This window comes from Staurois parvus, unplaced genomic scaffold, assembly GCF_062004578.1.
Source record: "Staurois parvus isolate SC_StPar_1 unplaced genomic scaffold, SC_StPar_1.0 ptg001254l, whole genome shotgun sequence".
NCBI classification, from domain to species: Eukaryota; Metazoa; Chordata; class Amphibia; order Anura; family Ranidae; genus Staurois; species Staurois parvus.
Window position 1 is genome coordinate 258,987 of NW_028319050.1, and position 24,080 is coordinate 283,066.

The following is a 24,080-nucleotide window of genomic DNA, read 5'->3' on the forward strand; positions in this document are numbered from 1 at the left end:
GTCATCTAATGGCCAAATGAGGTATTTTTGGTTTTAAATCAATGGTTGGTTTAATTCTGTGGTTTTATGTAATTTATATCTTCAATGTTTGAAAATGTATGATCTCAGGTCTTTGTACGAAATTACCCCTAACATAGTAAACTAAGGGGACTATGCAAAAAATATATTGGGGGAGTGTGACAAGCATGTGTCCAGCTGTGACAAATTCTGGCCATATTTTAATAAACTCAGTGATTTCCTATAATCGTCAGCTCCCTCTAGTGGCCATAATAATGTATTACTTCCAAAATACCTCAATCAGGAAAAACAGTTTAATACCACATTATTGCCACTAGATGGAGCCAATGATCATAGGAAATCACTGTATGAAAAGACCAACATGTGACATGGCTGAATGAATGCTGGTCATATTAGTTCATCTATTCTCTAAGTGGGGTGGTATCTATTGGGCCAATCCCTTTTACAAACCACACATAATATCGACCTTCAAAGTGAAAACAGAAACGATTTGCACAAAATCAAAGAGTAGAAATATTTTCCGGTGGATCCCCTCTACCCAGACCCCATATGTAGACATAGAACAACAAGCTGTGTTCCCTCTCGTGCCGCACTCCTCCAACCACCCAAACCCACACAAAAGCCAAGGGAAATAATGAGAGGAAAGTTCCCCCCTAGTTTGGGGCGGAGTTCTCCTTCCCTCCTGTTGGGGGATGGGAGAAGGATGGACTGAAGACAGAGAGACGCTTCGGGGTCACCACTGTTCTGTAGAGCCTTGAAATGAAGGACATCAACTTCAGAAGTTCTTGTTGTCTGTGTAAAGTTCCCCGATAACGAGATCTGGGCTCTCCCGGCTTCTAGCTCTGTAACCCGCTATATCATTATCAGGAAACGCAACTCCGACACCCAAGAAGGGCTGAAGTTGTGTCCTTCATTTCCAGGATCTACTGACCACTCTGCACCCCGACATTTACTGCACTTCATCCATGTCTTTGGGGACCTCATCTCCTTATCAACTGTTTCTTCCATGATGAAGATCAGCCATGGAGTATATCTGAGGTGTATATCAGGGTGTGCTTCTTCCCCACATGAGAGCTGGGATGTCCAGCAACATTCATCTAGAAGACATTTCCGGCACGCAAGGCACTAATACACCTCCAGGGTTGTGTGGGACCCCTGATGTACAGGAAGACAGGACTTCAGCGAGGAACATTTCCCTCACTCAGGACAGGAAAGTGGCTTCTGCCCCGTGTGAGATCTCTGATGTTTGGAAAGATGGAACTTCCGTGAAAAACATTTTCCACACTCAGGACAGGAATATGGCTTCTCCCCCGTGTGAGATCTCTGATGTATGTAAAGATCGTAATTCTTTGAAAAACATTTTCTGCACTCAGGACAGGAATACGGCTTCTCCCCTGTGTGAGATCTCTGATGTGTGTAAAGATTGGACTTCCGTGAAAAACATTTCCCGCACTCAGGACAGGAATACGGCTTCTCCCCTGTGTGAGATCTCTGATGTATGTAAAGATAGGGCTTGTGTGAAAAACATTTCCCACACTCAGGACAGGAATATGGCTTGTCCCCCGTGTGAGATCTCTGATGTGTGTAAAGATTGAACTTCCGTGAAAAACATTTGCCGCACTCAGGACAGGAATACAGCTTCTCCCCCGTGTGAGATCTCTGATGTGTGTAAAGATGGCACTTGTGTGAAAAACATTTCCCACACTCAGTACAGAAATATGGCTTCTCTCCCGTGTGAGATCTTTCATGCACATTAAGATGCGATTTATGCTGGAAACCCTTCCCACACTCAGTACAGGAGAAGCTCTTCCCTGTTGGAAGGCCGGCCTGGTCCCGCACAGTCTGAGGTTCCTCAGGATACGAGGAATCTGATGGTCCATCTACACTGGGTGGTGCAAGATGGACATTGGAGGGAGCCGGGTTTTCTCCTGGACTATACTGTGTGATGTCCTCATCATCTACTTTCCAGTCTGGAGACAAAGTGAGACAATCCTCGGAGGTTTTCCTCATCTCCCGGCCATGGACTAAAATACAAAGACAAAGAGGATTACTAGACAGGAGCTGATTGGTTCCCCCAAACCAGGACTCCGCCCACATCAGGCAGCTTGGTCTCTGAGGAGCTTACAATTCCACCCTCAAGGGAACTAGGAAATGGCTCCTCTGATCTCCTACCAGGTCATTTCTGTATTCATGGACCTTAGTCAGAGAGTGAGGAAACAACCAGAACTGTCTTTTATAGGAGGGACAGTGATGAGGGGATTATAGGACGAGGGTCCCCACCCCCTCTATCACTCATCGCCATCTTCCCAACACAAGAAGTACTGCACTTCCTTATTTAGTCCATGATTTAGTCATGAAGAACAGCGGGGCTGAGCCCCACCAGAGGTCAGAGAGTGAGGAGGGGGGAGAACAACCAAGATGAAGACTGGACTGATCCTGAAGAACACCATCATTGGGGTATTGACTCCTCCCCCATTATCACTTTCTGTTTAAGGGTCCAAAGTTGGAGGATGTTATCACATTATTATCACCATGTAAAAGTCTGTGCTCCAATCACATCATCCTATATAAAATGTCCAAATGGTAGGAAATGGGGGGAACAAAAGAGAATCCATATTATGTGTAGATATAGAAGTGGGGGGAGAGCAGAAGTCAGGAGTATGTAATGTACAACATAGAGTATATAGTGCAGGGGTCAGGAGTATGTAATGTACAACATAGAGTATATAGTGCAGGGGTCAGGAGTATGTAATGTACAACATAGAGTATATAGTGCAGGGGTCAGGAGTATGTAATGTACAACATAGAGTATATAGTACAGGGGTCAGGAGTATATAATGTACAACATAGAGTATATAGTGCAGGGGTCAGGAGTATGTAATGTACAATATAGAGTATATAGTGCAGGGGTCAGGAGTATGTAATGTACAACATAGAGTATATAGTGCAGGGGTCAGGAGTATGTAATGTACAACATAGAGTATATAGTGCAGGGGTCAGGAGGATGTAATGTACAACATAGAGTATATAGTGCAGGGGTCAGGACTATGGAATGTACAACAGAGTATATAATGCAGTGGTCAGGAGGATGTAATGTACAACATAGAGTATATAGTGCAGGGGTCAGGAGTATGTAATGTACAATATAGAGTATATAGTGCAGGGGTCAGGAGTATGTAATGTACAACAGAGTATATAGTGCAGGGGTCAGGAGTATGTAATGTACAACATAGAGAATATAGTGCAGGGGTCAGGAGTATGTAATGTACAACAGAGTATATAGTCCAGGGGTCAGGAGTAGGTAATGTACAGCATAGCGTATATAGTGCAGGGGTCAGGAGGATGTAATGTACAACAGAATGTATAGTGTAGTGGACAGGATTATGTAATGTACAACAGAGTATATAGTGCAGGGGTCAGGAATATATAATGTACAACATAGAGTATATAGTGCAGGGGTCAGGAGGATGTAATGTACAACCGAATGTATAGTGCAGGGGTCAGGAGTATGTAATATACAACATAGAGTATATAGTGCAGAGGTCAGAGGTATGTAATGTACAACAGAGTATATAGTGCAGCGGTCAGGAGTATGTAATGTACAACATAGAGTATATAGTGCAGGGTCAGGAGTATGGAATGTACAACAGAGTATATAGTACAGGGGTCAGGAGTATGTAATGTACAACAGAGTATATAGTGCAGGGGTCAGGAGTATGTAATGTACAACATAGAGCATATAGTGCAGGGGTCAGGAGTATGTAATGTACAACATAGAGTATATAGTGCAGGGGTCAGGAGTATGTAATACACAACATAGAGTATATAGTGCAGGGGTCAGGAGTATGTAATGTACAACATAGAGTATATAGTGCAGGGGTCAGGAGTATGTAATGTACAACATAGAGTATATAGTGCAGGGGTCAGGAGTATGTAATGTACAACATAGAGTATATAGTGCAGGGGTCAGGACTATGGAATGTACAACAGAGTATATAGTGCAGGGGTCAGGAGTATGTAATGTACAACATAGAGTATATAGTGCAGGGGTCAGGAGTATGTAATGTACAACATAGAGTATATAGTGCAGGGGTCAGGAGTATGTAATGTACAACATAGAGTATATAGTGCAGGGGTCAGGAGTATGTAATGTACAACATAGAGTATATAGTGCAGGGGTCAGGAGTATGTAATGTACAACATAGAGTATATAGTGCAGGGGTCAGGACTATGGAATGTACAACAGAGTATATAGTGCAGGGGTCAGGAGTATGTAATGTACAACATAGAGTATATAGTGCAGGGGTCAGGAGTATGTAATGTACAACATAGAGTATATAGTGCAGGGGTCAGGAGTATGTAATGTACAACATAGAGTATATAGTGCAGGGGTCAGGAGTATGTAATGTACAACATAGAGTATATAGTGCAGGGGTCAGGAGTATGTAATGTACAACATGGAGTATATAGTGCAGGGGTCAGGAGTATGTAATGTACAAGTTATATAGTATAAGGGACAGGACTCACAGTATTAGTATTCTGTAATCAGTGGAAGCTTAAATGTTTACTGTAGACAACATGTAGAGGTGAGCTGGGATTAAACCATCATGAAACAGGTTAGATTGGAGGTGACCAAATCCTTGGACAGAGGGGTGGCTTAGAACGTGGTACACTTGGACAGAGGGGTGACGGTGGACGTGGTACAATTGGACAGAGGGGTGGCGGTGCACGTGCTACACTTGGACAGAGGGGTGGCGGTGGACGTGGTACACTTGGACAGAGGGGTGGCGGTGGACGTGGTACACTTGGACAGAGGGGTGGCGGTGGACGTGGTACACTTGGACAGAGGGGTGGCGGTGGACGTGGTACACTTGGACAGAGGGGTGGCTGTGGACGTGGTACACTTGGACAGAGGGGTGGCTGTGGACGTGGTATACGTGGACAGAGGGGTGGCGGTGGACGTGGTATACGTGGACAGAGGGGTGGCGGTGGACATGGAATACTTGGACAGAGGGGTAGCGGTGGATGCGATATACTTGGACAGAGGGGTGGCTGTGGACGTGGTATATGTGGACAGAGGGATGGCTAATATGTAAGGTAAAGTCTACGGACTGGAAAAATCTGAATGTAAATGGATAGAAAACTGGCTAAAAGATTGTATTCAGAGAGTAGTGATTAATGATTCATACTCTGAATGGTCTGGGGGTGTCAGTGGTGTACCCCAAGGTTCAGTGTTATTAGTGGTGTACCCCAAGGTTCATTATTATTAGAGGGGTACCCCAAGAGTCATTGTTTTTAGTGGTGTACCCCAAGGTTCAGTGTTATTAGTGGGGTACCCCAAGGTTCAGTGTTATTAGTGGGGTACCCCAAGGTTCAGTGTTATTAGTGGTGTACCCCAGGGTTCAGTGTTTTTAGTGGGGTACCCCAAGGGTTCAGTGTTATTAGTGGGGTACCCCAGGGATCAGTGTTGGGCCCCTTACTTATTAATATATATATAAACAATATGGGGTGTGAGATTATAAATCCCATTCCAGTCTTTGCAGATGACACCAAGCTGTGCCGGGGAATAACGTCCTTACAGGATGTCTCCAACTTACAAGCCGACCTCAATGCTCTGTGTAATTGGGGGACTATGGGGCCAATGAGGGCTAATGGTGATAAATGTAAGGTTCTGCACTTGGGGGCCAAGAATATGCACCATACATACTAGGGGGGTACAACTGGGGAAGTCAATGGTGGAGAAGGATCTGGGGGGATCAGTTGTGGAGAAGGATCAGGGGAGGTCAATGGTGAAGGATCTGAAGGGGTTCAATGGGGGAGAGGGATATAGGGGGTCAATGGTGGAAATGTATCTGGGGGGGTCAATGGTGGAGAAGGATCTTGAGGGTTCAATGGTGGGATATGATCTCCATGTATAGTACATAAGGGGATATATGATCTCCATGTATAATACATAAGGGGGGATATGATCTCCATGTATAATACATAAGGGGGGATATGATCACCATGTATAATACATAAGGGGGGGATATGATCTCCATGTATAATACATAAGGGGGATATGATCTCCATGTACAATACATAAGGGGGGATATGATCTCCATGTACAATACATAAGGGGGGGATATGATCTCCATGTATAATACATAAGGGGGATATGATCTCCATGTATAATACATAAGGGGGATATGATCTCCATGTATAATACATAAGGGGGGGATATGATCTCCATGTATAATACATAAGGGGGGGATATGATCTCCATGTATAATACATAAGGGGGATATGATCTCCATGTATAATACATAAGGGGGGATATGATCTCCATGTATAATACATAAGGGGGATATGATCTCCATGTATAATACATAAGGGGGATATGATCTCCATGTATAATACATAAGGGGGGATATGATCACCATGTATAATACATAAGGGGGATATGATCTCCATGTATAATACATAAGGGGGATATGATCTCCATGTATAATACATAAGGGGGGATATGATCTCCATGTATAATACATAAGGGGGGATATGATCTCCATGTATAATACATAAGGGGGATATGATCTCCATGTATAATACATAAGGGGGATATGATCTCCATGTATAATACATAAGGGGGGATGTGATCTCCATGTATAATACATAAGGGGGGATATGATCTCCATGTATAATACATAAGGGGGATATGATCTCCATGTATAATACATAAGGGGGATATGATCTCCATGTATAATACATAAGGGGGGGATATGATCTCCATGTATAATACATAAGGGGGATATGATCTCCATGTATAATACATAAGGGGGGATATGATCTCAATGTATAATACATAAGGGGGGATATGATCTCCATGTATAATACATAAGGGGGGGATATGATCTCCATGTATAATACATAAGGGGGGATATGATCTCCATGTATAATACATAAGGGGGGATATGATCTCCATGTATAATACATAAGGGGGATATGATCTCCATGTATAATACATAAGGGGGGATATGATCTCCATGTATAATACATAAGGGGGGATATGATCTCCATGTATAATACATAAGGGGGGGATATGATCTCCATGTATAATACATAAGGGGGGGATATGATCTCCATGTATAATACATAAGGGGGGGATATGATCTCCATGTATAATACATAAGGGGGGGATATGATCTCCATGTATAATACATAAGGGGGGGATATGATCTCCATGTATAATACATAAGGGGGGGATATGATCTCCATGTATAATACATAAGGGGGGATATGATCTCCATGTATAATACATAAGGGGGGATATGATCTCCATGTATAATACATAAGGGGGGATATGATCTCCATGTATAATACATAAGGGGGATATGATCTCCATGTATAATACATAAGGGGGATATGATCTCCATGTATAATACATAAGGGGGGATATGATCTCCATGTATAATACATAAGGGGGGATATGATCTCCATGTATAATACATAAGGGGGGATATGATCTCCATGTATAATACATAAGGGGGGATATGATCTCCATGTATAATACATAAGGGGGGATATGATCTCCATGTATAATACATAAGGGGGTTATATGATCTCCATGTATAATACATAAGAGGGGATATGATCTCCATGTATAATACATAAGGGGGGATATGATCTCCATGTATAATACATAAGGGGGGGATATGATCTCCATGTATAATACATAAGGGGGGGGTTGCTGTAGGAAAGTCCTGGACTCTTTCTTGGATACACAGAATATAACTGGATATAACATTTATAGGGAAAGTTGATCCAGGGAATATCCGATTGCCTCTCGGGGGATCAGGAAGGAATTTTTTTTCCTGCAGGAGGAGATCGGATCGTGCTTTGCTGGGTTTTTGCCTTCTGGTGGATCAGCTGTGGGTGTCGGATTATAACTTTTATTTTTAATGGTACAACTAGATGGATGTCTTTATTCAGCCAGACTAACTATGTAGCTATGTAGGTCCCACACCGCTGCCTCCCATCTCCTGAGACTGCACTCAGTGACTTGGGTCTGAGACACTACAGACATATCCCTCCACCCGGCACAGCCAGCAGATAACAGAGAAGGTCCCCTGGAGGAGTCAGGCACAAGGCAGGAGACCCCAGTCACATGTCCTGGGTGCCTACATTATGCAATGCTTAGAGTAAAAATCAACATTTTGCTGCCAGCTGAACCCCAGAACCTCCATAAATCCAGTCTAGAGACATAAATTGTGTCTGCAGCACAGAGAAGGAAGATTATCCGAGAGAAATCCAGGAATACAGGACGGGGAACACAGCTCAGGAAAGTGACCAGGGGATTACAGGCTGATATCACCCAGTCCCCGCCCTACTCTGGACCAATCAGTGAGCAGTATGGGTGGAGGAATGGATTTAGTGTTCATGACCCACCTGTGCTGATCTCTGTAGGAGTGTCCTCCTCTATAAATGTCCCCGTTATTCCATCCTCCTCCATAGACTGCTGATCATCCCTCACATACGCCTCTTCTTCTTCTGCTTTCACCTCAAATTCTATATCGATTGGATCTCCACTCTAAATCAAGGAAATGAGAGAAAATATCATCTGTAAAATATAAGATCATATAAAAAATCCACACATCATCTTTACAAGTCCATGTTCTAGATGTTCTTCCCTTCCAACCTTGTAATGGTGAGGGATGGTGTGACCTTCCTGTGTGGAGTCCCGGGAATACAGAGGACGGGGACATCTCTCTGGTGGGTTCCTGGTATTAGGTGGCTCCATCATCTCCTTGTGTCCTTCTGAAAACTCCTCCATCACTCCATACTCCTCATCCTCCTCTTTATACTCTTCTTTAACATCAATATTATCATCCCCGAGGATTCCACTCTGAAAGATATAATAAAACATTCATTGTAACAAACATGCTGTGTATAAATCACAACTACCAATAATTGTCATCATCTACCTGATGATGGTGAGGGATGGTGTGACCTTCCTGTGTGGAATCCCGGGAATACAGGGGACGGGGACATCTCTCTGGTGGGTTCCCATGACTGGATCCATCTGTAGGAAACACACACACTGACTGAATCCATTGTTTCTATGTGTTTATCAGATGATGGGGGATCTAGGTGGATCCTCCGTACTGCTCTCTCCTTTACAATAAAGTCTCCTCTTACCCGGTGATGTGAGGGGCGGCTGATTGTCCATCATGACGTCCTTGTAGAGATCCTTGTGTCCTTCTAAATACTCCCACTCCTCCATGGAGAAATAGACAGTGACACCCTGACACCTTATAGGAACCTGACACACACAATGATACAGTCACCATCCAGACACATCCCTTGTCTGTTACTGGAGAATGTCCCAGAATTCCCGGCACCGCTCACCTCTCCTGTCAGCAGCTCCATCATCTTCTTGGTGACTTCTAGAATCTTCTGCATGTTGTGTCTCTCAGGGTTTAGGGAGTCACATGGAGGCACTGTGATGGTCATATGATCACCTGACTTCAGAAGAGGAAATCTCTGTATTGAGGAACCAATAGGAATATCATGTTAGAATCCCAGAATCCTCCTCACCTCTCCGGTCAGGTCTGTGATTTATTAATAGAGATAAGAGTGATGTCATGTGACCTCCCAGAATCCTCCTCACCTCTTTGGTCAGGTCTGTGTGTTATTAATAGAGATAAGAGTGATGTCATGTGACCTCCCAGAATCCTCCTCACCTCTTTGGTCAGGTCTGTGTGTTATTAATAGAGATAAGAGTGATGTCATGTGACCTCCCAGAATCCTCCTCACCTCTCCGGTCAGGTCTGTGTGTTATTAAGAGATAAGAGTGATGTCATGTGACCTCCCAGAATCCTCCTCACCTCTCTGGTCAGGTCTGTGTTTTATTAATAGAGATAGAAGTAATGTCATGTGACCTCCCAGAATCCTCCTCACCTCTCTGGTCAGGTCTGTGTATTATTAATAGAGATGAGAGTGATGTCATGTGACCTCCCAGAATCCTCCTCACCTCTCCGGTCAGCAGGTAGATGATCTCCAGGGTGAGGTTTAGTATCTTCTCAGTCATGTGACTCCGGTCCTCCTCCATCCTCATTGGTGCCATCATGTGATCTATACAGGTCTCCTTGTAGACGGATAACTTTGGGAAATGAAAGTAAGAATGATTTGGATGGTATTGGTCACACAATAATAGGATGTGGATGTGAGGGGGGAATAGGAGGGTTGCTGGACATTGAAGAATTACTCCCCCCATGGGAAGACATTTTGTTTGGACTGTTTAGTGTTTGTTACATCTTGAAGGACCTGGAACCCTCTTGGTTCGTCGGATCAGAAATCCCCTTTTCTCTGTTGGGTTTGTTTTGTTTCTTAACTGGTTTGCAGCTGAATCAGGACTCCTCTAAGAACAAGTGCTCACTGAGTGAAGGAATGTCCTTCTCTATGTTACTTGATATTCCAGAACATGTCACATGACCAGTGAGACAATAAGATGATTAAGATTGCCAGTTCTGTAAGGTCGGAAAAATAAGTACAGGTGGGGGAGGGCCACCACAGACCCAGAGACCTCCCCTCCCTCCGAGTCCCCTGAGCCCTCCAGCCCCCTATTCCCCCAAAGCCCTGCAGCCTGATTACCCCTTAAAAGGTCCCAGTTTCCCCCTTCAGAGGCCCTAAAGTCTTTCAGCTTTACTAAACCCTCACAGCCCCTCACCTCCTCTACTTCCCTCAGACCCCTCAGTATTTTCCTCCCTCTGACACCAATGATGGAACATATTCTTCATGGCCGGCTGGGGAATGTTTCCTTCCTCCTGAGCAGCAATGTAAGGGGCTCTATGCTTCATACTCCTGACCCCGGCACTCCATCATTGTGTTGGCTGCATAGTGTAATGATTGCCCATTGGCTGCCTGTGTAGTGTCATCATTGCCCTTTGTAGGCCATGTATGGTCAGGATGGTCCTTGTCTTGTCTATTTATTGTCAGTGCTGTTTGTTTAGAGGACCATATTACTAGAATTTATCTCCACAATGAGGAGAATGTTCCGGCCCCGGAAGTGGGGGAATGTTCTGCCCCTGAAGGGGTTCATCTGGGTTCCCACACTATATATGTGTGTATCATCATCTGCTGGAGATAAAAGACGTCACAGTGACTATGGAGGAAGAGGACAGACATGACTATGGAGGAAGAGGACAGACGTGACTATGGAGGAAGAGGACGGACGTGACTATGGAGGAAGAGGACGGACGTGACTATGGAGGAAGAGGACGGACGTGACTGTGGAGGAAGAGGACGGACGTGACTGTGGAGGAAGAGGGCGGACGTGACTGTGGAGGAAGAGGGCGGACGTGACTATGGAGGAAGAGGACGGACGTGACTATGGAGGAAGAGGACGGACGTGACTATGGAGGAAGAGGACGGACGTGACTATGGAGGAAGAGGACGGACGTGACTATGGAGGAAGAGGACGGACGTGACTATGGAGGAAGAGGACGGACGTGACTATGGAGGAAGAGGACGGACGTGACTATGCAGGAAGAGGACGGACGTGACTATGCAGGAAGAGGACGGACGTGACTATGCAGGAAGAGGACGGACGTGACTATGCAGGAAGAGGACGGACGTGACTATGGAGGAAGAGGAAGGACGTGACTATGGAGGCAGAGGACGTACGTGACTATGGAGGAAGAGGAAGGACGTGACTATACAGGAAGAGGAAGGACGTGACTATGGAGGCAGAGGACGGACATGATGGGGGGTTAATGGGTGTAAATAGGAAATAACATCTTATTACCTCCTCTCTTGCCACTTCCAGCAATGTCTCCTCTTCTTTGTGCCACATGGAATTTCCTGTTTGTACCTGACATCACTTCCTGTCTTCCATAGGGACTTCCTGTTTAGTATAAGTGAGATCACCACCATGTGGAGCTCAGAGGAACTGCAGCCATGAGAAATGTCTCAAGGTGTGATCACGGCCTTGTGTTGTGTTCAGCATTTTGAATGTTTTCTTGTCATATTTGCCCTTTAACCCCTTCAATTCCGGGCACTTTTACCCCCTTCCTGCCCAGGACAATTTTCAGGTTCCCTATTCTTCATTCAGGAGGTCCAGTCCCCACCATCTGGGAATACAAATCATTCACACTCTACTGGTAGACAACAAGGTCCCCCAATCAGTCCGTCACCTTCCAGTCTCTGCAGCAGAATACCAGGATGGAGTCTAGATGACGCCTCCCACTGACTCCGCCCCTCTCCATGACTTGGATTCCTTAGTGGAGATGACACCTTGGAAGAGGACTGAACCCCAAATGTCTATCAGACAAACTATGAAGGTCCAAACTCCCTCAGATTCAGAAATGAGATGACATTTCACAGAGGAGAGATTCATTTATACTTTACCAGGTGAGGAGAGCTGTGGTGGATGATAGGACCGCCCCCGAGGATTCCCAATGGCTGCTCCCCATAGAATCTGTTCTGGTATGGAGAGTCTGGATTGGTGGAGAGTGGAGATGAGGATCAGATGAGTGTCTGTGAAGATCCGTGTGCTCCGTCCAGTGTCAGTCCTTGTCTGAGAGCCCCTCCCCTTTTATATCCAAAACCCCCTTATCTAAGGAAAAGAGGTGTGGCTTAGAGTATTTACCTGCATTTGATTGGCCGACATTTCTGTTGATGTTCCCTCTCCGGAGGTTTCCATTTCCAGAGATGTTTCCTCTTAATGATTGGTGGGACACAGACAATCCAATCTTCATACATACATGGAGGCCCTCTGCCATTCACAGAGGAGATGTTTCTGATCCCCTCCCCCGACACATGACCTCCCTGCCTGCAGATTCAGAGCGAAGGAGAAATCTTCCACACTTATCAGCTGCTCATTGGGGGACCTTTCCCATCCCCCCACCACCACACACAGCCAAAATGCCAATATGAACAGGGTGATTAGGGTGTAATCAGACACATTCATAACACCCTGAACACACTCCTGCAGCCTATTAGCTCCCATTTCCCTCTCTATGTGTCAGCAGATCTCCTGCAGCCTATTAGCACCCATTTCCCTCTCTATGTCTCAGCGGATCTCCTGCAGCCTATTAGCACCCATTTCCCTCTCTATGTCTCAGTGGATCTCCCGCAGCCCATTAGCTCCCATTTCCCTCTCTATGTCTCAGCGGATCTCCCGCAACCCATTAGCTCCCATTTCCCTCTCTATGTCTCAGCGGATCTCCCGCAGCCCATTAGCTCCCATTTCCCTCTCTATGGCTCAGCGGATCTCCCGCAGCCCATTAGCTCCCATTTCCCTCTCTATGGCTCAGCGGATCTCCCGCAGCCCATTAGCGCCCATTTCCCTTTCTATGTCTCAGCGGATCTCCCGCAGCCCATTAGCTCCCATTTCCCTCTCTATGTCTCAGCGGATCTCCCGCAGCCCATTAGCTCCCATTTCCCTCTCTATGGCTCAGCGGATCTCCCGCAGCCCATTAGCTCCCATTTCCCTCTCTATGGCTCAGCGGATCTCCCGCAGCCCATTAGCGCCCATTTCCCTTTCTATGTCTCAGCGGATCTCCCGCATCCCATTAGCTCCCATTTCCCTCTCTATGTCTCAGCGGATCTCCCGCAGCCCATTAGCGCCCATTTCCCTCTCTATGTCTCAGCGGATCTCCCGCAGCCTATTAGCTCCCATTTCCCTCTCTATGGCTCAGCGGATCTCCCGCAGCCCATTAGCGCCCATTTCCCTTTCTATGTCTCAGCGGATCTCCCGCAGCCCATTAGCTCCCATTTCCCTCTCTATGTCTCAGCGGATCTCCTGCAGCCCATTAGCGCCCATTTCCCTCTCTATGTCTCAGCGGATCTCCCGCAGCCTATTAGCTCCCATTTCCCTCTCTATGTCTCAGTGGATCTCCCGCAGCCTATTAGCACCCATTTCCCTCTCTACGTCTCAGCGGATCCCCTGCAGCCTATTAAAGCCCATTTCCCTTTCTATGTCTCAGCGGATCTCCCGCAGCCTATTAGCACCCATTTCCCTTTCTATGTCTCAGCGGATCTCCCGCAGCCTATTAGCACCCATTTCCCTTTCTATGTGTCTGTACTCTGTGGGAGTTGGACTTGGGAGAACAAGACTCTGTGGGGGCGGGACTTGGTGAGCAGTACTCTGTGGGGGCGGGACTTGGTGAGCAGTACTCTGTGGGGCGGGACTTGGTGAGCAGTACTCTGTGGGGGCAGGACTTGGTGAGCAGTACTCTGTGGGGGCGGGACTTGGTGAGCAGTACTCTGTGGGGGAAGGACTTAGTGAGTAGTATTCTGTGGGGGCGGGACTTGGTGAGCAGTACTCTGTGGAGGCGGGACTTGGTGAGCAGTACTCTGTGGGGGCGGGACTTGGTGAGCAGTACTCTGTGGGGGCGGGACTTGGTGAGCAGTACTCTGTGGGGGCAGGACTTGGTGAGCAGTACTCTGTGGGGGCGGGACTTGGTGAGCAGTACTCTGTGGGGGCGGGACTTGGTGAGCAGTACTCTGGGGCGGGATTATGATTAGATTTACTATTCCATTCATTTTCTGCTCATATAAAGATGGAATTCAGATATAAAGACGGGAAGTATGGAGCAGAGAAATGAATAGACCTCCCAGCAATGTTATTACCAGGCTGCAGCTAGGGGGAGCTCTAATGTCACCCCAGCAGAGTGATCCCATCTAGCCCACATTAACCCTCTCACTGCCAGAGCTGGTTTTGCAGTGTGTAGGTGTCTGGGATGCGTTTTGTTGAGGTGGGGGAGGGGTTATGAATTGTTTCCATTCTCACTGTAGAATGTGCTGCAACAAAAGTGACATGAAGGCTCCTCCCACACTGATCACGGGACACGTATGACTTTTTGCTGCATTTCTGCCATGTTTTTACCGTGTTTGCATTGCACTTCTTAAAGATCATGTGACTCAAAATCTGCACCAAACCTTCACCGTGGGGAATTGTTGATGCGTTTTGCCATGTTTTCCTTTGATTTCAATGGGGAGGGGCGTTCTTGGAGCGTTTTCTTACCACCCCAAACCTGCAGCAAAAATGCATTAAGCAGGACTTTGAAAAATGCAGCGGCCCCGCATCGGCTGAGTGTGAAGAGTTCCAGGAATACACGTCACATGATGTTCTTCTACTAACACAAACCTGGGAGAACACCGGATGGGGTGACAGCAGAGTGACCGATAATGACACACATTGAGCTGCCGATAAAACTTCATTTCCAGAGTCCCCCCACAATACAGGAGGGGGCGCTATGTACTGTGGGGTCTGGGGGAAGGAATCCGGGAGGGAAATGTCATCTGCAGAACATTTCATACTCTTCTCTAGATTTATAAATGTCAGCGACGTGTGATGATTGACACCCCCTTACCCAGATAATGGGGACTTGTAATCTGACAGATTCACACAGGAATTGTTCATTGCTGAAGGAGCCCCGAGAAACCTTTGGAGGACCCCTGACTGAGAGAGGCTGGACTAGGCAGTCATATATTTCTGTCCCCCTTGGTGGGAGTGGAGGTGACCCCTCTATAAGGATCTACAGTCCATACACACCCAGCACAAGGCCGGGGTCACACTACCAGATGCTTCTCGGGGCTGCAGTTCCTCTGAGCTCCACAAGGTGGGGATCTCACTTCTACCCAGACAGGAAGTCTCTATGGAAGACAGGAAGTGATGTCAGGTACAGACAGGAAGTGATGTCAGGTACAGACAGGAAGTGAAGTTAGTCACAGTAAGGAAGTGATGTAATGTACACACAGGAAGTTCCGGGTAAGATGTGAGGCAGGAGGAAGCAGAGAGGAGACGTTGGTGGAAGTGGCAGCAGAGGAGGTAATAAGATGTTATTATTATCATTATACAGGATTTATGGCGCCAACAGTTTGCTCAGCACTTTACATTATAATGGGAGACAATACAGCAACAATACAGTTCAATACAAGAGGGATAGGAGGGCCCTGATCCTGGGAGCTTGCAATCTAGATTTCCTATTTATACCCAGTAACCCCCCTTCATGTCCTTCCTCCATAGTCACGTCCGTCCTTTTCCTCCATAGTCACGTCCGTCCTCTTCCTCCATAGTCACGTCCGTCCTCTTCCTCCATAGTCACGTCCGTCCTCTTCCTCCACAGTCAGGTCCGTCCTCTTCCTCCATAGTCATGTCCGTCCTCTTCCTCCATAGTCACGTCCGTCCTTTTCCTCCATAGTCATGTCCGTCCTCTTCCTCCATAGTCACTGTGACATCTTTTATCTCCAGCAGATGATGATACACACATATATAGTGTGGGAACCCAGATGAACCCCTTCAGGGGCAGAACATTCCCCCACTTCCGGGGCCGGAACATTCCCCTCATTGTGGAGATGTGTCACCTTCTCACCTCATCAGTCTATACTAATGGATTATACCACTTTTATTAGTTGCGGGGGATGGAGAATCCTATGACATCACACTGACCTCACAGCTCCTCCTCCCAATGCCCCTCCATCCAGAGTCAGAGAATCCTATGACATCACACTGACCTCACAGCTCCTCCTCCCAATGCCCCTCCATCCAGAGTCAGAGAATCCTATGACATCACACTGACCTCACAGCTCCTCCTCCTTCCAATATCCCTCCATCCAGAGTCAGAGAATCCTATGACATCACACTGACCTCACAGCTCCTCCTCCCAATGTCCCTCCATCCAGAGTCAGAGAATCCTATGACATCACACTGACCTCACAGCTCCTCCTCCCAATGTCCCTCCATTTGGTGCCTTTTTTTTAAAAGCAGAACAGAACTGTAGATCCTGCGTTATGTTATGACGTCAGAATTCCTTTACCTGCGTAGTGTGGGGGTCCTGTGGGGGGGAATTATACCTCAGCCTGAAGTGGGGCTTTAATAAAATGGAGACCTGAATGGAGAGGTGAGGAGGATTCTGGGAATATCATTTGATGTGACTATTTGTGTTCAGATGTAGAGTTTTCCTCCTGTGAAGTCTGGAGATCATATGACATCACATTGCCTCCACCTCCCTCCCTGATAGAAGAGAGAAAGAAGAAGAAGATTCTAGAAGTCACCAGAGAGATCACTGAGCTGCTGACAGGAGAGGTGAGCGGTGCCGGGAATTCTGGGACATTCTCCAGTAACAGACAAGGGATGTGTCTGGATGGTGACTGTATCATTGTGTGTGTCAGGTTCCTATAAGGTGTCAGGGTGTCACTGTCTATTTCTCCATGGAGGAGTGGGAGTATTTAGAAGGACACAAGGATCTCTACAAGGACGTCATGATGGACAATCAGCCGCCCCTCACATCACCGGGTAAGAGGAGACTTTATTGTAAAGGAGAGAGCAGTACGGAGGATCCACCTAGATCCCCCATCATCTGATAAACACATAGAAACAATGGATTCAGTCAGTGTGTGTGTTTCCTACAGATGGATCCAGTCATGGGAACCCACCAGAGAGATGTCCCCGTCCTCTGTATTCCCGGGATTCCACACAGGAAGGTCACACCATCCCTCACCATCATCAGGTAGATGAGGAACAATCACTGATAGTATCATTAGGATCTGTATATTATCTGCATTGTTACCATTGATGTCATTTTTATTATATATTCAGAGTGGAATCCTCGGGGATTATAATATTGTTGTTAAGGAAGAATTTAAAGAGGAGGATGAGGAGTATGGAGTGATGGAGGAGTTTTCAGAAGGACACAAGGATGTGATGGAGCCACCTAATACCAGGAACCCACCAGAGAGATGTCCCCGTCCTCTGTATTCCCGGGATTCCACACAGGAAGGTCACACCATCCCTCACTCTTACAAGGTTGGTGGGATGGAGAATCTAGAATATGGACTCACAGAAGTGATTTTTTTTTTTATGTGATGCCATAATCTTGGAGTTTATGTTTTACAGATTAACTCTTCTATTATTATTTTATTAGAGGGAAGATCTGATAGATATAAAAGTTGAGATTAAAGCAGAAGAAGAAGAGGCGTATGTGAGGGATGATCAGCAGTCTATGGAGGAGGATGGAATAACGGGGACATTTATAGAGGAGGACACTCCTACAGAGATCAGCACAGGTGGGTCATGAACACTAAATCCATTCCTCCACCCATACTGCTCACTGATTGGTCCAGAGTAGGGCGGGGACTGGGTGATATCAGCCTGTAATCCCCTGGTCACTTTCCTGAGCTGTGTTCCCCGTCCTGTATTCCTGGATTTCTCTCGGATAATCTTCCTTCTCTGTGCTGCAGACACAATTTATGTATCTAGACTGGATTTATGGAGGTTCTGAGGCTGAACTGGCAGCAAAATGTTCATTTTCACCATAGACATTACTTCACCTAGGCACCTGGGGTGTGTGCTTTTGGTATTCTGTCCCATGTCCGGGTCTAGTAAGATCTCTGACAGAACAATTCTCCCAGGGTTCCTTGCTCTGTGGTCTGCTGGCTGTGCCGGGTGGAGGGATATGTCTGTAGTGTCTCAGACCCAAGTCACTGAGTGCAGTCTCAGGAGATGGGAGGCAGCGGTGTGGGATCTCTGCAACTTGTCTACAGTAAACATTTAATGTTCCACTGATTACTGAATACCAATATTATGAGTCCTGACCCTTACACTGTATAATTTATATTGTACATTACATACTCCTGACCCCTGCACTATATACTCTATGTTGTACATTACATACTCCTGACCCCTGCACTATATACTCTAGGTTGTACATTACATACTCCTGACCCCTGCACTATATACTCTAGGTTGTACATTACATACTCCTGACCCCTGCACTATATACTCTATGTTGTACATTACATACTCCTGACCCCTGCACTATATACTCTATGCTGTACATTACATACTCCTGACCCCTGCACTATATACTCTATGTTGTACATTACATACTCCTGACCCCTGCACTATATACTCTATGTTGTACATTACATACCCCTGACCCCTGCACTATATACTCTATGTTGTACATTACATACTCCTGACCCCTGCACTATATACTCTATGCTGTACATTCCATACTCCTGACCCCTGCACTATATACTCTATGTTGTACATTACATACTCCTGACCTCTGCACTATATACTCTAGGTTGTACATTACATACTCCTGACCCCTGCACTATATACTCTATGTTGTACATTACATACTCCTGACCCCTGCACCATATACTCTATGTTGTACATTCCATAGTCCTGACTTCTGCTCTCCCCCTCCCCCCACTGCTATATATACACATAATATGGATTCTCTTTTGTTCCCCCATTTCCTCCCAGCTGGACATTTTATATCGGATGATGTGATTGGAGCACAGACTTTTACATGGTGATAATAATGTGATAACATCCTCCAACTTTGGACCCTTAAACAGAAAGTGATAATGAGGGAGGAGTCAATACCCCAATGATGGTGTTCTTCAGGATCAGTCCAGTCTTCATCTTGGTTGTTCTCCCCCCATCCTCACTCTCTGACCTCTGGTGGGGCTCAGCCCCGCTGTTCTTCATGACTAAATCATGGACTAAATAAGGAAGTGCAGTACTTCTTGTGTTGGGAAGATGGCGATGAGTGATAGAGGGGGTGGGGACCCTCTTCCTATAATCCCCTCATCACTGTCCCTCCTATAAAAGACAGTTCTGGTTGTTTCCTCACTCTCTGACTAAGGTCCATGAATAAAGAAATGACCTGGTAGGAGATCAGAGGAGCCATTTCCTAGTTCCCTTGAGGGTGGAATTGTAAGTTCCTCAGAAACCAAGCTGCCTGATGTGGGCGGAGTCCTGGTTTGGGGGAACCAATCAGCTCCTGTCTAGTAATCCTCTTTGTCTTTGTATTTTAGTCCATGGCCGGGAGATGAGGAAAACCTCCGAGGATTGTCTCACTTTGTCTCCAGACTGGAAAGTAGAAGATGAGGACATCACACAGTATAGTCCAGGAGAAAACCCGGCTCCCTCCAATGTCCATCCGGCTCCACCCAGTGTAGATGGACCATCGGATTCCTCGTATCCTGAGGAACCTCAGATTGTGCGGGACCGGGCTGGCCTTCCAACAGGGAAGAGGTTCTCCTGTACTGAGTGCGGGAAATGTTTCCACTACAAATCCAAACTTAATGTGCATAAAAGAACTCACACGGGGGAGAAGCCGTATTCCTGTCCTGAGTGTGGGAAACTTTTTTCAGATAAATCCAATCTTTACACACATCAGAGATCTCACGTAGGAGAGAAGCCGTATTCCTGTCCTGAGTGTGGGAAATGCTTTTCAGTCAAGTCCATTCTTTACAAACATCAGAAATCTCACACAGGGGAGAAGCCATATTCCTGTCTTGAGTGCGGGAAATGGTTTTCAGTCAAGTTCAGTCTTTACACACATCAGAGATTGCACACGGGGGAGAAGCCGTATTCCTGTCCTGAGTGCGGGAAATGTTTCAGTTCTAAAAACAATCTTAATAGGCATAAAAGATCTCACACAGGGGAGAAGCCGTATTCCTGTCCTGAGTGCGGGAAATGTTTTTCAGAGAAGTCCAATCTTTACACACATCAGAGATCTCACACGGGGGAGAAACCGTATTCCTGCCCTGAGTGTGGGAAATGTTTTTCAGACAAGTCCCATCTTTACACACATCAGAGATCTCACACAGGGGAGAAGCTGTATTCCTGTCCTGAGTGCGGGAAATGGTTTTCAGAAAAGTCCAGTCTTCAGAAACATCAGAGATCTCACACAGGGGATAAGCCGTATTCCTGTCCTGAGTGCGGGAAATGTTTTTCAGTGAGGTCCTATCTTTCCAGGCATCAGAGATCTCACACGGGGGAGCAGCCATATTCCTGTCCTGAGTGCGGGAAATGTTTTTCAAGCAACTCTAATCTTTACACACATCAGAGATCTCACACGGGGGAGAAGCCGTATTCCTGTCCTAAGTGCGGGAAATGTTTTTCAAGCAACTCTAATCTTTACACACATCAGAGATCTCACACAGGGGAGAAGCCGTATTCCTGTCCTGTGTGTGGGAAATGTTTTGCACATATGTCCATTCTTCACAAACATCAGAGATCTCACACGGGGGAGAAGCTGTATTCTTGTACTGAGTGCGGAAAATGTTTTTTAGAGAAGTGTTATCTTTCCAGACATCAGAGATCTCACACAGGGGAAAAGCCATATTCCTGTTCTGAGTGCGGGAAATGTTTTTTGCAGAAGTCCGATCTTTCCAGACATCAGAGATCTCACACAGGGGAGAAGCCATATTCCTGTCCTGAGTGCGGGAAATGTTTTTCACAGAAGTCTGATCTTTCCAGACATCAGAGATCTCACACAGGTGAGAGGCCGTATTCCTGTCCTGAGTGAGGGAAATGTTCCTCACTGAAATCCTGTCTTCCTGTACATCAGGGATCCCACACAACCCTGGAGGTGTATTAGTGCCTTGAGTGCGGGAAATGTCTTCTAGATGAATGTTGCTGGACATCCCAGCTCTCATGTGGGGAAGAAGCACACCCTGATATATGAAAGGATGATTTTCTTTATCCCCTCAGAGACCCCCGGTCTGTGGAGAGATTCCTGGTCTATCAGCAGAATTCTGGGAACACCCCTCGAACACGGAAATAACGGCAGCTTATGTTCAGAGATGTTCAAAGTTTATTAGATATTACTAAGATTATATAGGATACAGAAATAATAAGGGGGGGGGAGCGAGTTCTAAAACTGTAACTTGTAAGTTTCCATCATGAGCTGACTACATGAAACATGACATATACATTTCTTGGTATAAACTATTTTGGCTACCTTTCCGAGAAATAGCCGGGCAAAGACATTGTCAGGGTCGTCTTATCTTCTGTTGATACATCCTTCAACAAACTAAAACAGTTCCATTAAACTTCTAATATATCTGCAAAAACCTAACTTAATACTTAAAATGGCGTACATCAACACAATGGAGGTTCTCTAGATCCTTTCAATCCCCTCTTAGATCATGAACATGATCTCAATTCTTTACCTCATTCATCTTTTTGTACATAGCCAGATACCCTTCATTTGTATTTTGCGGCTTGGTAGCTCTAGCAATGCAATATAATAAGCATTTAAAACATAGATATAAAAATAAAACAAAAAACAATATCATGACTATTCTTACAGCGATACCTTTCATCCATGAAAAGACGGAACCAAAACCTGATCCTAGCCAATCAAAAGGAGTCCATCCATCTTTTCCTATAGCTCTAGCTTCTTCCATTAAACCATCTACCTGTTCCGTGTTGCTTTATTATTTCATAATAATCTGGAACAGTCATTGTGGTATTATATATCCAAGTACAACATTCAGAATCCTCTGTCATCTCACACAGACCTGTCAGAGCAGCACTCATGCTTTCAATAGCTAATTCTTGCATCTCCAGCTGTTCTCTAATAGCTCTGGTCTCAGTATTTAGCAACCCCATGTCCTTAGAGTTCCTCTCCAGTATATCATCAATAATGTTTGTGTAATTATTTATTTTGTTCATGAGTGTTATTCCCCATCCCGTGTAGGTAGGGAACCATGACCAAACCTTATCCCCTGTAGAGAATAGATCTACCTTTTCTTGTTTGGTTTCCCTTCTCTGTCTCAGAGTTAGTTGGTGTTTTGGGTATGTACTGGCTTTTACCTGTTGTTCCTTCTGGTCTATAGCTGCCATGATTGGCACTAATTGGGCTACATAGCACCAGCCCTGGACATTACTCGGTATCCAAGGGTAACAGATCTTACCACAACAGATATAGGTATTGTTTCCCAAGGAGATCGGCTATTTTTGTATTGCAGAGCGAAATTCAGGGGTGACATGAAAAAGAAGTGTGAAATGAAAAAGAAGTTTTCCAAACATAGTTTTCCCCACATTATCTTGTATCCCTTCTAAACTTTCATTCAGGGCTCTACCATTTACTTGCCAGAGTTTCACAGAAGAAGTTCCATCCCTCCTTCCAGGATCAGATATATTTAATATGGACTGAGAGCACATTCCCTTTCCCTTGTGGGAAGTATTCCCCAGTCTAAAACACCAATCGGGGAGTTGAGTGACTCCCAGAGTTGGAAAAGATATGGCGGCATTAGAAGTAATATTGGTCAAACCAATACTTACATTCCCTTTTATTAACAGAAATATTTTGACTGGAGCGGCCAGAAGAGGAATTTCCTATGTGCTCGGATGTAACTTACTACAGATCCAACATTTATCAGAACCTGACTTTTCAGCATAAGCAGATTTAAACTGCATCATCAACATTTTTCCTGAAAAAGGATTGTTCTCTTCAAAACTTCTTTTTGACTTTCTTTCACTTTTGGTTATCTGGGTCTCATTTAAATCTAGTCCTTGACCACAGATACCTTTTATTAGGCCCAAGTCCTCAGGGTGATAAATACAGTTAGTTAGGATCCATACTGGCAGGAAAAAGAGCAGTCAGTGTGCCCAATAGGACCCAGATCTTCAAAGCACCATGAGGGGCAGTAAGGAATGTCATCTTCAGGGTCTTTTTCACTTACTTCACCCGCTCTTCGAGGATTTTCCTCTCATACTTCACCTCCTTTTTCAGTTTCGTGTTTCTCAGGTGTTTGGTTCACCTTCTTCACTCGACTAGCATGGATCCAGGACTGGGAATTCTCCACCAGAACAGCCGTTCTGGTAACCGCTATCACCGCAGTAGGTGGTCCAAAGGGGCAGTCTTGCTTCTTGTCTTTAGCGAGTTGGCGGACCACTACGACATCTCCCACTTGGAAAAGGTGTGTTGGTTCCTGAAAAGATAAAGGAGAGGTGCGAGCAACATTTCTTTCGACCTGATCTAAAGTCTGAATCAATTTTCTCACATATTCTTGTTGTACCAGGTCAAGGTCCCCTCTTTCTAACATAAGTGGCTGTCTAGCCCAAGGAGTGGGGAACGGTCTTCCCATTAATATTTCAAAAGGAGATAACCCTGTAGTCTTATTAGGTGTCATTCTTACCTCTGCTAGAATTGCAGGTAACATCTTCTTCCAGTGGGTGTAGGTTCCTCCAGTGGCCTTCCTCAACTTATCCTTAATTGTCCTGTTCATCCTTTCTACTATACCCCAACTTTGAGGATGATAGGGAATAT

The 24,080-nt window shown here is 45.6% G+C and overlaps 2 protein-coding genes across 2 annotated transcripts; both read right to left on the reverse strand.

Annotated features, from left to right (window-relative positions):
* Positions 1-830: 830 nt before the first annotated feature.
* LOC149437790 (uncharacterized) lies at positions 831-8,536 on the reverse strand. Its single transcript, XM_089660606.1, has 2 exons — positions 8,443-8,536; positions 831-2,042 (listed from the first exon to the last, which is right to left on the reverse strand). Exons 1-2 carry the CDS (start codon positions 8,504-8,506, stop codon positions 1,216-1,218), a joined length of 891 nt encoding a protein of 296 aa, XP_089516732.1. The 5' UTR covers positions 8,507-8,536; the 3' UTR covers positions 831-1,215.
* Positions 8,537-8,670: 134 nt separating this feature from the next.
* On the reverse strand, positions 8,671-12,664 carry LOC149437791 (uncharacterized). Its single transcript, XM_089660615.1, has 6 exons — positions 12,644-12,664; positions 9,403-9,537; positions 9,193-9,316; positions 8,979-9,076; positions 8,719-8,899; positions 8,671-8,684 (listed from the first exon to the last, which is right to left on the reverse strand). Exons 1-6 carry the CDS (start codon positions 12,662-12,664, stop codon positions 8,671-8,673), a joined length of 573 nt encoding a protein of 190 aa, XP_089516741.1.
* Between the last annotated feature and the right edge of the window lie 11,416 nt (positions 12,665-24,080).

Excerpts from the sequence above, each read along its gene's own strand:
- LOC149437791 (XM_089660615.1), bottom strand. The coding sequence starts at position 12,664 with ATGTCGGCCAATCAAATGCAG. Across the intron at positions 9,538-12,643 it reads TGTCGGCCAATCAAATGCAG|AGATTTCCTCTTCTGAAGTC; the intron begins GTAAATACTCTA and ends TCCTCAATACAG. Across the intron at positions 9,317-9,402 it reads TGGAGCTGCTGACAGGAGAG|GTTCCTATAAGGTGTCAGGG; the intron begins GTGAGCGGTGCC and ends TGTGTGTGTCAG.
- LOC149437790 (XM_089660606.1), bottom strand. The coding sequence starts at position 8,506 with ATGGAGGAGGATGGAATAACGGGGACATTTATAGAGGAGGACACTCCT. Across the intron at positions 2,043-8,442 it reads TCCTACAGAGATCAGCACAG|TCCATGGCCGGGAGATGAGG; the intron begins GTGGGTCATGAA and ends TTTGTATTTTAG.